Below are 14,266 nucleotides of genomic sequence, written 5' to 3'. Positions count from 1 at the left end.
TTAAAGTAGACCTTTGGTTTGCCCATGTTAACAGTAAATGAAACATTCTGCCAGATCAAATTGAAAGAGGATGGTTTTTTAAAAAGAAATGTGGAAACTAAGATTGACACTTAAAAAGCTCTCTTTTCAGTTCACTAGAAAAGGAGAAGAAGAAAATATGGGAAGAAGAAATATATCTCATCCTTTTTTTTTTTTTTTTTTTTTTGAAGGATTTAAGTGCCGTAGGCGTTTTATTGTCTACCTATGTCCACACAGTTGGACCTCTTTCACAAGAAGCAAAAGTAGAAATAAAGCAGATCATCATGTGTCTTCAAGATTAAGTAGTGTTGTCATGCAGAAAATGGGAATATGGTTGTCTCCCTTTGAAAGGTGAAGAACGGGATTAGTATGTTTCTTAGAATCAACGTGATCGCCTCACTAGATCTTTACTTCCAGGATTCTTTAATGTGGATGGAGAACCCAAGAGCATGTCCTGTCCTCCAACTGGCATTTCAGAAGACCTGCTGACTCACATTGGCAATGTAGCTAGTTCAGTGCCAGTCAAAGACTTCAAAATACATGCAGGTCAGCTGGAATCTTTGTTTCTGTTAGTGGCTGTATTTCTTGCTCAGATTTTGTTTTTCTGCAAATCAATTGCTATTGGGTGTTCTCCATAGAGGAAAATGCCTGTGATTTTTATTTCACCTCTTTTATCCTAGGGGAAAAGGAGAATGTGTCAGTTAAGGTTAGAATCAAAGAATCATAGAATTGCTCAGGTTGGAAAATACCTTAAAAATCGAGTCCAACCATATAACCCAACCATACTACCCAAGCAACCCACAGCTAAATCATGTCCCTGAGCACCACATCCATACAGTTTTTATACACAGGTTCACACTGCCTGTTCTTGTTTTTTCGGCTTCACACTGCTTCTGTTCCCTACCTCCTTAAAATAGTTTTTTCTCTGAGGGAGGTTAAACTCTTTGTAATGTTAAGTTAGTAATCCTTTGATTTGTCAAGTCCTTTTGTGAAGCACTTGGGGGAAGTAAGGAATCCATCTCAGCGCTATTCATGCTTTTACAAATACTAAAAGCAGTGTTAATTTGGAGTTCACTTAAGACACTTTTCTTATAGTTAGACGGTTTTCTGCTCAGAAGAATAGCTTGATCTTTTCAGGCCTGGCAGCACTGCTGATATGCTATGAGAGTAATTGTAGTACAGCTGAATGAACTCCATGTGGGCAAATTCAGACACAGTTTTCCTTTCAACAGCATTTAGTGTTGATAGCATAAATCTACCTTCTCAAAAAGTCTTAACTGTTGGTCTGAAGGGATTCAGTTCTGAATTTAGCATCTATTGTAGTAAAAAGCTAAATGTGCCTGTCACACTGGGGAGCTCCTGGCACTCTGTCAAGCTTCTGAGTGAATTCTTGTACTTCCTGGTCAGGTTGAACTCTTAACAGCTCTGCAGGGAGCAAAGACACATTCATTCCCTGGTGAAACATGGAACTGCTTTGTTTAGGGACCTTTTTCTTTTATTGGCTTGGGAATGTACTTAGGATTAAAAGAAAGAGCTATTTTTTTTTTGTTTTGTTTTCTGAGCAAAACCTCCAGATACTCTTTCATCTCCAGAATCACCCATTGAGGAATAAAGTGTCTGCTGAAGCTGTTCCATGTTTTCATATTCCTCTGGAGTAATGAAATAGGGCATTACTAGTTATCAACTGTAAGCTTATTGAGCAGGTACAACTGAAGATGAACTTTAAAACTCTTCTACAGATTTGCACACTTTGTTGGTGATGCTATAATTTTGAACTATAAATTCTAAAATATAGTCAGCTAATAAAATTCAGTATTAGACATTCTAACTAAAGAGGCAGCCTCTCTTTATTAACTTGACCTTGACAGCAAGTATTATTTGCCATTATAACTATTCCACGTGGGCAAATAATTCTCTAACTTTGGTCTTCTAGATTCTTTTACACAGTTTAAAAGGCCACAAGAGGGGGGAAAAAAAAAAAAGGGGAAGAACAACTTCAGAGTGCTTTGACCTTCCACTAAGAAAGCTACAGTTTAATATCTCCCAGTCTTCCTGGAAAAAGTGGAAGCTGATTTTGTTTTGTCAAGTATTTTGTATATTCTCTGAAAGATCTTCAAGATTTTCTTATTTAAATAGAGACAAATTGTAAGAATGTAGTTTTAAATGGAGAGGAAATAGAGTGATTTTTGTAAAGGTTGGGAAAGTAACAAAGGGAAGAATAGGAATACAGCAAATAGAATAGCTTGCCAAGAGCATCAGTGCAGATATGCAAATAAGGTAGTGTTAAGTGACACTGAATTCTCTAGGCTTATATAGCCTCAGTTGGGAGCACCTGTATGAAACTTCAAAGGGTATTTTATTTCCAGTAAAAATTGCGGTGTTACAACTTGTATTTTGACTCACCAATGTGAATCAATCTTCACTTGTAAATAAGCCAAAGCCAAACAACAGCAAGTTAAGAGGAGAGAAAAAAACAAAAAAAAAACCCAAAACAAACAAACAAAAAACACACCTACAAAAAACCAGCAAAAGAAACAAAAAACCTATCCTAAAATTAACCTTTGCTTACCAACTGAAAATCCTTTGGCAGCTACTACGATTTTTTATTTATAAGATATTCATCATATTGATTAATTTTGCTTGTTTCTTTATAGTACCTCTAGAATCCTATAAGACAAATGCCAAGAAAAAATAAGAGTGATAAAGACAGAAGAACTTAACAGATGACATCTTCGGTCTTTTACAAAACAGTACTTGGTGGTAGATAAGTGAAAGTAAATGTTTAGAAAGAAGTATCTGACCCTGAGTCACTCTAGTTGTTCTCAGTAGTCTCTGGTAGCAGAGTTGTCATTTTCTTCTGATAGAGCAAGGTACACACAGTGTACAAACCTTTGTTTAGGAAACAAGTTATTTTACTTTGCTAGCAATTCAAACCTAGGAGAACTAATATGGTCTACAAAGTGAATGTTGTTTTAACTTGATGCGGTTCTTCTGCATTTCATGGAGACATTGGATCAGCAACTAAGACTAAAAACAGCAATCTTTGAGTTCTCCTGATGAGTTCTCCTGTTCCTGTATACTGTAACCAGTGAGGAAAATGGTGATTGTAATGTGAATGTCAAATATCTCTGAAGTAGATCCACTGATTTCTGATCTTCATTCCAATAGGACTCTCCCGGATTTTGAGAGCCCGCTTGGAAATGACCAAGAACAGGGTTGTTGACTGGGCCTTGGCAGAGTACATGGCTTTTGGCTCCTTTCTGAAAGAAGGGATTCATGTCCGACTGAGTGGACAAGACGTAGAGAGAGGCACTTTTAGGTGAGTACTGGGATAACTGTTAAAAGCTGTCCGATACTTCAAGAAACACATAAGCAATTTTTAAACAATATAGTCTTTTGAGGGAAGAGGGAGGCTGAGGCTATTCAACATCAGTCTTAATGTCATAGATTCTAGCAGATGATCTCCCATTTATGTAAATGGAGTGTTTTAAAGAGTAATATTTAAGGTAGAAGAAATGAATAAACGTTTTTAGATATTCTCTTCCTTATCTGACTGAAAAGCAGAAATTATTTCTTACTTTTCAAGTAAGAATTCTGCTACAATCCACCAATTGCTGATAAGTAAGAGAAAGGCATTTGCTGCTACAAATTCTGAAGCCTTTAAATACTGCTCTATTGGTAGCTTCTTGAAACTCCACTGTCCTGTGAACAAATATCTTGCCAGTTGGCAAGGCTCTTCTATGAAACAAGATCCTTTGTACTGAGACTCTTAAAGACCGTGGAGCATGAATGAATGGTAAATTTCATCACTTCATAAAATATATGCAGTTCTGCTGCCTTACCTGTCTCTCCACAGAGTAAAATCTTAATGATGTATTTAATTGAACTCTTTGATGCAAAGCCTGTTGCTGGGGCTGAGTTAACTAACAGCTTCACTAGGTTTAGTTGTGAATGCTTGCAGGAAAGGAGGAAATCTTGGTGCCTGACTTCCATCGTGTGGTGCAGTGTTGTGTTTCTGTGCTGAGCTTCCTTTGGTATTCGGTCACTGGGCTTTTTGTTTCCCCACTCCTATTCTAATGGCAGCTTAACAAAATCCTTCAGACAAGAGAAAAAAAAAAAAAAAAAAAAGCTGAAAACCTGGAGATTCCCCTCTCTCATCATCCCTGATTTCAGTACCAGGGTCTTGTAAATGGCAGGAATGCATATTTATTGTTCAGCAAACTACCTACCTAATTCTGGTGAGTGCTTAGTGTTAAGTCTGACGCACAGCTATAGACTTGTCTGAAGAAGACTGATTCTCTGTATTCTCAGTTCTCTAACTGGTGGAAGAGGATTTGCCAGACCTACTGTCCAGATTTTCTCAGTGTTTAAGATGACAATAGTTGTTGCGCTCACAGAAATACTGAGATAACACAGAACAAATGTCACAAATAAAAGCTATTTTGACTGGCAAAGACTACCTGAAAATTAGTGTCCTACCTGGATGTTATTCTTCAGCCTTTAAAAAAGAATTAAAGAGGTGTTCCTGTAAAGAGACTTGATTTTGTACCAGTCTGACAGCTAACTGACAACGGTGTTACAACAGGAAAATATGACTTGCATGTCTACATGCAAGGGCTGCTCTGAAAGCAGTGCCTCCTATTTTATTGTACTGACCCACAGTGTGAGAGGCAAATGGTGATAGGGCAGTAGGGGTTGAACCTTTCCACCGGCATTCCATCACATTTTGTTGCTGTGCAACAGATGGCAGCAGAGGGACAGTGTGACAAAAAGGCATCTGACATGAAGTGTGTATAAAGCAAACATATGGAATTGAATTCCTCCATGTGGAAAAAATGGCACCAATTGATGCTTGTTGATGCTTGCTGAATGTTTTAGAGACCAAACAGTGGATGTGAGCACAGTGGGGCAGGAGGTGGTGCATTTCAGCAGTTGTGACGGCGATATGAAAGACAAGTTGTGTTATGGTTGGCCATGCACAGCTGTCACACCATGAAATGAAGAGCTCTTGTTCACCACTGTCAAAACCACACATCTAATGGTAACTATGTTGAAAAACAGTGTTTTGTACTTGAGGATTTGCTCTCTCAAGCAGTGTTATTGAGCTCTTTGTGTCTCTCATATCCATGGAAATAAATAAGGAATCATTACTTTCAGAGCAACCTGGATATCCACCTATGCTTACTGTAATTAGCTTTTGCTGAAGAAATACAGCTTCACGTTCAAGAAGCTTATGTCTTTACACTTTTTGTCCTCATCTGAATGACAAAACTGATAGTTTCACAATTATTTCTTCTGTAGCAGAAGTTCTTATGTATTTTCTCCATTCTACCTCTCTCTCTCTGTTAATCTTCAAAGTCTCTGTCTTTTCCTGGTTTTATTTTGTGACTTCTAAATAAATTTCAGAGCTAGTATTCATTGTAGCAAAGGGAAGCACAAACTGACTCGGTCTTCAGTTCAGTATTGGCAGCTATACAACACACAGTAATTGTTACTAGTATAATAACTGTCCTTCTGCTAGCAGTCATAAAGTTGGACATATTGGTGTGATTCACTCAGTTAGTCTGCTCAGAGAGTTAATGGATTGCAGTAATTACTTTAGTCATCTTTGTTTTGATAGCGCTCCTTGGTGCCCCATTCTAATGCTGATTAATGGTGTTCCAGGGAACTGTAAGTGGTGTGAATGGAAATAGCAGGAAAGAAGATGAAACTGTTTCAAGTGTTGGCGCTCAGATTAGATTAGATTATTTTTTTGTGAGAAAGGTAAAGAATTGTCCTAAGGAAAAGATTAATGACATTTTCCACAAAGAAGAGTAAAATGTTCTAGTAATATTTTTTCCCTTTGATTTTTGATTTCTGTCAGTCTAAAATGTTGTGTAACGACCCCCTGCCTCCACCTCACTGCCTTCCCTGTTCAACTTGCAATTATGTGTTTTGAATTTCCTTGAATGCTGAAGAACAGTCTTGAATAGTCAGTGCAAGTCCGTATGGTGCAGTAATTGTATTTAAACAATCATATTGCTAGATCTCAACCAAACTAGCGTGTTATCTAAACCAAAGATAACTGTTACATGCATACTTTCTAGAATGTAGCTTTGAAAGCTTATCTTTGAAAGTAGCACTGTTAAAACCCAGAGTGTTGTTAGCTAACAGATTTCAACGACTCTTTGCAGCCATCGCCATCATGTGCTTCATGATCAAGAAGTTGACAAAAGAACGTGTGTTCCCATGAACCACCTCTGGGAGCAGCAGGCCCCCTATACTGTGTGCAACAGCTCCCTTTCCGAATATGGTGTCTTAGGTACGTCTCGGGGTAACTGTCTGAGACTTGCTTATGTTTAAATAGGTCTCAGGATGTTGGAATTGATGACTGCTAATTTAGAGAATGTTTTTTTTTTTTTTCAGATTTTGCTGTAAAGCAGTTAAGCTTCTTGGCTTACCAAATTTTGCGTTGCTGCTTGAGTTTGCCAACCTTCAAAATGCATAAATGGCTCCCTCTGCTAATGACATTTAAAAACAAACTCTGCTTTTGTTGTATTTCAATGTTACTGCATCCATACCAGTTTTGACTCAGTTGGGAAGTATGAAACAGGGATGTAAAATCCAGTCCAAATGCTGATTTCTGTTCCAGCACTTCTCCTTGAAGGGGTTGTTCTATAGTACACCAACCCTGTTCATTATTTGAAGGGGATTTTAAAAATTATTGTAGTATTGTTTGTGGATGCCCCATCCCTGGAGACATTCAAGGCCAGGCTGGATGTGGCTCTGGGCAGCCTGGTCTGGTGGCTGGTGACCCTGCACATAGCAGGGGGTTGAAACCAGATGATCATTGTGGTCCTTTTCAACCCAGGTCATTCTATGATTCCATGATTCTATAAGCTTTGAGCTTTATTTTTTTTCTATAGTTTGATGCGTTTGGTCTCTTGTTTCTAATTATAACAAATTAGAGAAGAGATGGGATATCTTCAAATTCTTTTTTCTAGTTTTTTAATATGTTATCTCTAGTATGAGGCATATGAATATATAGTTTTCAATGTGCTGTTAGTGCAAAACTTTCTACTGTTTCCCAGTAGTACAGCTATTTGCTTAGATTGCTTAGAACCTGTATATACTTAAAAAATTTAAACTGGGAGGCTGAAATAACTTTTGCTGGAAGCATTACACAGTACGGTAGCATTGATCTTATTACTGTTTGTTTGGGAACTGCTGAGTCACAGCCTGAACCTCTGATTGATCACCTGAGGCGAGCCATGAGCCAGCCAGAGGAGCACAGGTGAAGGCAATTCAGCTGTGCTGCCGGAAGGGGTGGAGCCTGGCTGCACCTCTCCTAGACCTATTTAAGAGCTGGCTACCAGAGGGGAAGGATCTCTTCTGGAGATTGCCTCTTCTTGTGTTTTGTAGGTGAGCCCAGCATAAGGGTAAGCTTTCCATTTATTCTTTTTTGTTATCATTGTCCACTTTGCCTAACACTCTTGACTATATTGTGATTGTAACATCTTGATATCCATTGATTATACACTGTTTAACAGGAAATCACATATAATGACAGAGGATGAATTTCACTGAGCAAGACATTAAGAGCTCAGCAAGGAAGAGAGTGTAGGGAAAGGCTGTGAAAGAGTTGTATACTAAATATTTCAAAGCTCTCCCTCTCAAGTTCTGGCATCTCTTAAAAAGGAATCTTCACTTTCCACAGCTGTAGATTTCAGTTTGAAAGTATCCATCTGTTGTGATTGGCAGCACTGGAACACGTACCTAATACTTTAACAAAAGGGGAGGAACTATCAGCAAAATTAAGAACACTTTGTAGCACAAATGCAAAAATCTAGCCTAGGCTTATCTGAAGTGCTGTGTTGAATGTGCTATATTGAAAAAACAAATCCTTGTTACAGATGGCATTAATCATAGTGGAGTATGTTGTTGGTATTGGACAGACATTTTAATTTGTGAATAGATAACCTCCTTCTGACATGAGAAGGATGGCAAGAGGAATGTGGAGCACAGAAGAAGTGGATCTAATAATTTATTAAAAAAATGTTATTGATTCTATGGATAAAGAATGAAATACAATTTCATACCCATTTCATAAGTAGTATGAATGAAAAAGATGAAACATTGTTATAAAGATAGTAATTCATAACTGCTTCCTTCAGGGTTCCAGAAATACTTCACTGCATAATCATTTTTGTATATGCTCCATATGACCTCTTGCTAATAATATTAAAATGGTTTAAAACTGTAGGGTTGGAGCATGGGCTGACAAGGTGAGATTTTAAGGTATTTTTCTTGGCTCCCAGGCAGAATTGGTGTGAGGAGAAGTTTGCATCTCTTTGAACTAGTATATAATATTTACATGCAAACTAAATGGGAGAATGCAAGAAAGAATACGTACAAAGATAAGAAGAATGTGGCATAGATAGAAAGCAAAAATTGAACTTCATAAATTTTTTATGTTGTTCCCAATTTCTTACTGTTTCTCACACTTTTGGCCAGGGGTTTCTTAATTTGAGTGTGTTTACAGTACTACTGCAAGTATTATTGTAAGTGGGTCGTGGTTTGAAATAATGTATCTGAATTTGAAAGTGACAGATGTGTGAATACAATTGAATTGTGATTTTGTTCCAGAAGTTACGTCTCAGTTGATCGATCTAGGATGCCTAGTGTTGATATGGTATGAAGGTTAATTCTTATTGCAAGAAATTCAAAACAGAATTTAGGTTTGTTTCTACACTGAAAACAGGAGTATACTCCTGTTCAATTCTGCTTCAGGAGATGTGATAAAAGGTTCCTAAAAGCTAACAATACTGATATTTTTAATTGCTAAGTGTTTTAAATCGCTCTTGTATGAGATCTCTATCAGTAAAGGGCATTAAATCATCAGAAACAGTTCATAAGAGATGATTATTTTACTAAAACTGCTCTATGTTGAAATGTTTATAATTTAGTTTGTGCTCCCTTGCTAACTTTTGCATATCAGCCTTCTCGGATATGTTTATATTTGTATGTTGTATCTGTACAGAGAGAGTGTGAGATGCACAGTCGGTGTGTGAACATGGCCCCTCTAACTGAATACTGAACTGGAAGGGACATTAGATTGTTATCTGTCTAGCTGGTATCATCATGGTTTGAGTGAAAGAGTGAGTGAATGTCTGCAGTTCAAGGAGTTGATTCTTCATGAGCAGTAAAACAGTGAGGAAAAAGCCAACAATTTTATTTCTCTCTTCTACAGCCTGCTACTTCTTGCTGTGTAAGGGAGTTACACAGAAATAGTTTGCAGTTAGGTGTTCTAAAGTATTTGGAGGAGGATGCAAAGCAAAAAAAAAAAAAAAAAAGTGCTAAGATTTCAATTTATGACTGTAAACAGGCAGTAGCTCAGAGGCATTTTGGGAATTCCCTTTGTTTCTGTGAATTAAAGCTAAGTGAAAATTGACCTAATGGATTGAACAGCTCAGCATGATAAAACTGCAGATTATTTCCTTGGAAGGTGGGCAAGCCAAGAGCTGGCATCCACTCAGAGCTGTGAGCTTTGCACCAAGTTATTGTTGTGCTGGTTAGGAACTCCTGGAGTGTAACCACTCTATTAAAAGTAGTACTCTAACAAGATTGTTTCCTCTTAGAATACAAAGGCAGTCTTGTTATAGCTCAAACAATTGCTTGTGTTTTGTATACAGGAAGCAATCAAGTGTTTATATTGGGGCATTAAATCAGAGTATTTAACAACCTCTACGAACTCAGTTAGACATCCCTTGTCTACTGTTTTTAGCTACCTCCAGATTACTACAATTTAGCTGTGTCCCCTCTCGTCTAGCTGTATATTTTTCCTTTCATTGAAACAGAATATCTGGGAGAGTAAGCAGTGGTTGTGTGAAGTCATCTAAACTGATGAATCTGAGTTTGTTTGCTAATCAAGATAGAAAAGGTGAACTAACAGGTGCTCTATGTAGTGTCTCTTCAGCATTTTTTAAATATGTGTCAGGATCTCCTCTCTTTCTTTACCACCCTCAAAATGACTTGTGTGTTGTTGATTCTCCATCCTGGAGGAGCAGTTCTCTCTGGCAGGTTCATCACTGGCTTTGAGAGATCTTGGGCTGTTATGTCCTATTCTGGGAACTTCCAGAGAATGTCCAAGCATGATAGGCTTGGAACTAGTGCATAGCTCAGCACTGGTGTATAGCTTTTTCCAGGGGGAGTTAATGTTTAAAATACAAGACAAGGGAAAAGGACAGGTGTTGTTGAAGACTTTTTTTTTTTTGCAATGCACTGCTAAGATGGAATGTACAATGTTACTGCTCATTCATAACAGCACTTTCTTTGGTTAGGACTAACAAATATTGTTGGCTTTCAGAAATGGTGTTGGAAAACAGGACAGTACATAGTAACCAAGGAACAGGTTCTCAACAGCACCTACATGGAGCTCCAAGGCAGAAGTCTTTCTGTTCTATAGAGTCAGTCACCAGATATGCATAAACTTAAATTATTACTGAACTGTACTCATGTTTTGAGACAGGAGTGTACCTACATTAGTCCCTGTGCTTGGATTTTGCAGTAAGCATAGTATATACTTTATAACTTCTCTCATTCTGCAGTTTTATCTCTGCATTGACAAGCCATCTTTAGCTGCTAGTTAACATTCATGCCTTGAATCCTTTTGCAATCATACTGAGTTAAGCTGCAGCCTCACTTATGACAGCTGGAAAAGCTACAGTTCTTATGACAATGATGCAGAATGTTAGGGGGAAAAACGCAGAGTATTATGCTGTGTAAGCTGCCACTTTGCTTGAAACCACCTCTGCCAGAGTGACAAAAACAGTAAGGGAGCACAGCAGGGTCTGGCCTAATAGAAACAAGCATTTCTGCTACGCCTGTCATCTAGGGACCTTAATGAACTTCAACAATTAAAACGTTAGTTTTGCAGCCTTAGTCAAGTGCTGTATGTTTTTCTTTTGTGTCTTCCTCTCTGTACAGAAGGTTATCAAACTGCTGTGTTGGTTCCTGGTCCCCTGTGCCCCAATACGCTCTGAGCCTTGAGAGGCTACTGGGAGCTAAGGAGCTGGCTGGAGGCTCTCCAACACATTTTGGGTGGTGCAGATTCTTCAGCTTTTCTCCTTTGCAATCCTGAGCCTAATTGTCTTGGCACTAGGTTTGCTCTTAGCATAAACCTGTTCTCTGGGTATCTCATTATATAAGAATTAATCCTTTACAATCACAAAGTTTATATAAGACTGTGAAGAAACGTTCAGTTCTGGGCTCTGCAGTCACAACAGTACATGTCATTGCTGCAGTATTCTTTAACTCTTTAGTCTGGTCTGAAGTTAAGCCCTCTTAAGGGGCCTGGTTAAGAGCCAGCTCCCCCACAGTTCCATCTCATCTTTAGAACTGTGAAGTCTTTCTAGCTGCTGACCTGAATCCATCTGGTACTCCCAAAAAATCCTCCTCAGGGAAAGCACTTGGCCTTCTCCTGGCCATATTGCTGCTCTACACATCTTTGCACCTATGGTTTTTTGTATCTATATATTTAGCACTTCAGATCTTGCTCTTTTAATAGTTTTCAGCATATACAGCTAGAAGTTGGTAATTCTTGGCAAACTTCATAGTGATTGCTATAATTGCTAGTCGAAAGTCTTTGATGTTAAGATCTCTCATTATAATTTGCATGGTGGAAAATGAGTTCTGAAATACCAAACATGTGCACCAGTGATGCATGTTTCATTAAATAGTAGTCCTTGTAGCATTGATTTCAGAATATTAATCAGGAAGTATACATTACATTTGGATATCCTTTCCCAACTATTTTCATGGCTGTCAGAAAGCTTGCCAAAGGTATCCATGTTAGAATCACAGCTTTTAATACAGCTTCACCTGGGACAGCATCACCTGCTAGAGGTTATTAGCACAAAGTGAGCAACCAGATAGGTAGTGAGAAATGGCACTTCTTTTTCCATATGAAATTTTACAGGTGATTTCACTATATGAAACAGAATTTTTGGTGTACTTTGACCAAGTTTTGAGTTCACATACAACTCCATGCTCTTCTAAAAGCACTGTGTGGTTATTGATAATTTGAAGTCAGGACCTCAAATTTTTCTTCTCTGAAAGCTAGATTACCCCATTCTTACAGAGAGCAGCATATGCACAAATAAGCCTTGAACATATTGCATATTTTTTCAACCATGTCTCCTAATCAGTAGAAATGGTCTCTTAATGCTTGCGTAAAATTAGAATGGGATTCTATCCTACCTAGGGAAATCTGTTTTTCAGATACCTTTGGGAACATGCATTGAAGGAGTTGTGTAGATTTTTTTTTTTTTAACTGTTTGCATTGTGCTAAATACAATAGATTCACACAAATAAGGAGAACAGAGAGATAAAATATTTTGTATAAGCAAGGCTGTTCAAGCAGTTAGGCCAAAAGAATGGTCAGCAAAAGCCATGCACCGTTGTAGGGATGTAGAACTCAAAGACAGTGTGGCTAACTTCTCAGTCTTCTTTTGGCTTTGTAATGTACCCATTTCTTTTTGGTGAGAACATGAACATCTGCTGGAGTCATGGATGGACTGTTAAGAGTTCACTCCAGAAGCTAAGTGACTCAAAGCTTTCATGCCATGGCGATGGTAAACAAAATGCTGGGTTGGAATCACAAAGGAGTATGCTATGAAGATTCTATAAATCCAGTGTGTTAAAATTTTTGTTTCCATAAATAGTCTAATTTGGAGCTCTTGTTGCTATTTCTCTTGTGCAGTTAGTTTATCCTGTCATTGTCCATCCACTAACCTTGCAGGAAAGTTTGCACACTGACTGTGACTGAAGAGCTAGTTAGTTTTGCTGAGAGTTTTCCCTGTGGAATTGGACAACCTTGTTTAAACTTTCTGTAATCACATGTTCATTAGTTCTCAATGAAATTATGCTGGGATGTGCAAGTAGTTAAAAAAAAAAAAAAAAAAAATAGGTTATTGAACTAATCTTAGACTGTAAGTAGATTTCCACAGGAGAAAATGGTATCTACCTCAGTGAGTTCTTGGGAAAACTTTGCACAAAATTCTGAACTGAGGGAGAGTTCTAATTGTTTAAAAATTATATTATATGTACGTATTTGAGGAAATCTTGAAGAACTAGAGTCAGTACTGCAAAAGAGTTATTTGCTGATCTTTCTGATGGCACTGTTGAAAACTGCGTGATTTATATCAGCACTAAAAAAATCCAGTTGATGCTGTCATTTTGGTTTTCTTTTAATTTAACTTTATAAGAGAAACGAACAGAATTCTCATCAAGTCTTTCCTTTCTAACTCTTCTATTTTAAGTCTTTTCAGGTGTTTGTTTTCTAACTCTCCTGCTTATCTGGTTCTTAGGTTTTGAACTTGGCTTCGCTATGGCAAGTCCGAATGCCCTGGTGTGCTGGGAGGCCCAGTTTGGTGACTTCCACAACACGGCGCAGTGTATAATAGACCAGTTCATCAGCTCAGGGCAGGCTAAGTGGGTTCGTCACAATGGGATTGTTCTGCTCTTGCCGCATGGCATGGAAGGAATGGTAAGGGCCTCTGACTGATGGCCAACTAAACTTCACCACACCCTCAATTTCCCTCCTCAAAGCAAGAGCAGGAGGGGAAGAAATAATGATTTAAATTAAAAAGCTAATGGTTTGATATAAGGATAATTTAATTGAAGGAAGAAGAAAAATAAGCAGAGCCACGTAGAAAGAAAGCACTTATTCTCTATCTCGCATTAGCATGCGATGTTTGGTCACATCTTTGGAACCAGGGCCTCAGTGATTGTTTGAGAGGACAGCTGTTTTTATAACGAGAGCCCCTTCCCCAGTGTTTTTTGGCTGAGTGTGATGTCATATGATATGGAATGTTCCCTTTTTTTTTTTTTGTTTGGGTCAGCTGCCCTGGTCATTTCACCTCCTCTCTTCTTGTCCACCCCCAACCTCCTGGCTTTAAGGGGTTTGGAGAGAGTTTTGGTGCAGTGCCAGCACTAGTCAGCAGTAGCAGCCAAAATACTTCTATCATGTTATCAGTGCTGTTTTAACCACAGGTACAGAGCACAGTGCTGTATGGGCTACTGTGAGGAAAATTAAGTCCATCTGTAAAATCCACCAGCATTGTGGGGATCCTGTGGTGATATCAAGGTGGAGCAGGAGAAGATGGTACTTATATGTTGGACTGCTTCATTGCTACAAAGATTAATTTGGATAGATGGATCAGTGAGAACTAGAGAAAATGGAAAAATATTTGAGTACTTAGTGTGGTGT

At 38.2% G+C, this 14,266-nt stretch overlaps 1 protein-coding gene across 2 annotated transcripts in view; it reads left to right on the top strand.

Annotated features, from left to right (window-relative positions):
- OGDHL (oxoglutarate dehydrogenase L) overlaps nt 1–14,266 on the top strand; it is a 51,764-nt gene that overhangs the window by 24,243 nt on the left and 13,255 nt on the right. For both annotated transcript variants that reach the window (XM_042863403.1, XM_042863404.1), the window contains 4 exons: nt 436–564; nt 3,187–3,337; nt 6,192–6,319; nt 13,365–13,543. In XM_042863403.1, coding sequence (XP_042719337.1) covers nt 436–564; nt 3,187–3,337; nt 6,192–6,319; nt 13,365–13,543 — 587 coding nt within the window. The remainder of the gene's footprint in view (nt 1–435; nt 565–3,186; nt 3,338–6,191; nt 6,320–13,364; nt 13,544–14,266) is intronic.

The sequence above is a fragment of the Lagopus leucura genome, unplaced genomic scaffold (assembly GCF_019238085.1).
Source record: "Lagopus leucura isolate 7727_CA_CO unplaced genomic scaffold, USGS_WTPT01 Super-Scaffold_739, whole genome shotgun sequence".
NCBI classification, from domain to species: Eukaryota; Metazoa; Chordata; class Aves; order Galliformes; family Phasianidae; genus Lagopus; species Lagopus leucura.
This window is presented reverse-complemented; position numbering and strand designations above follow the sequence as displayed.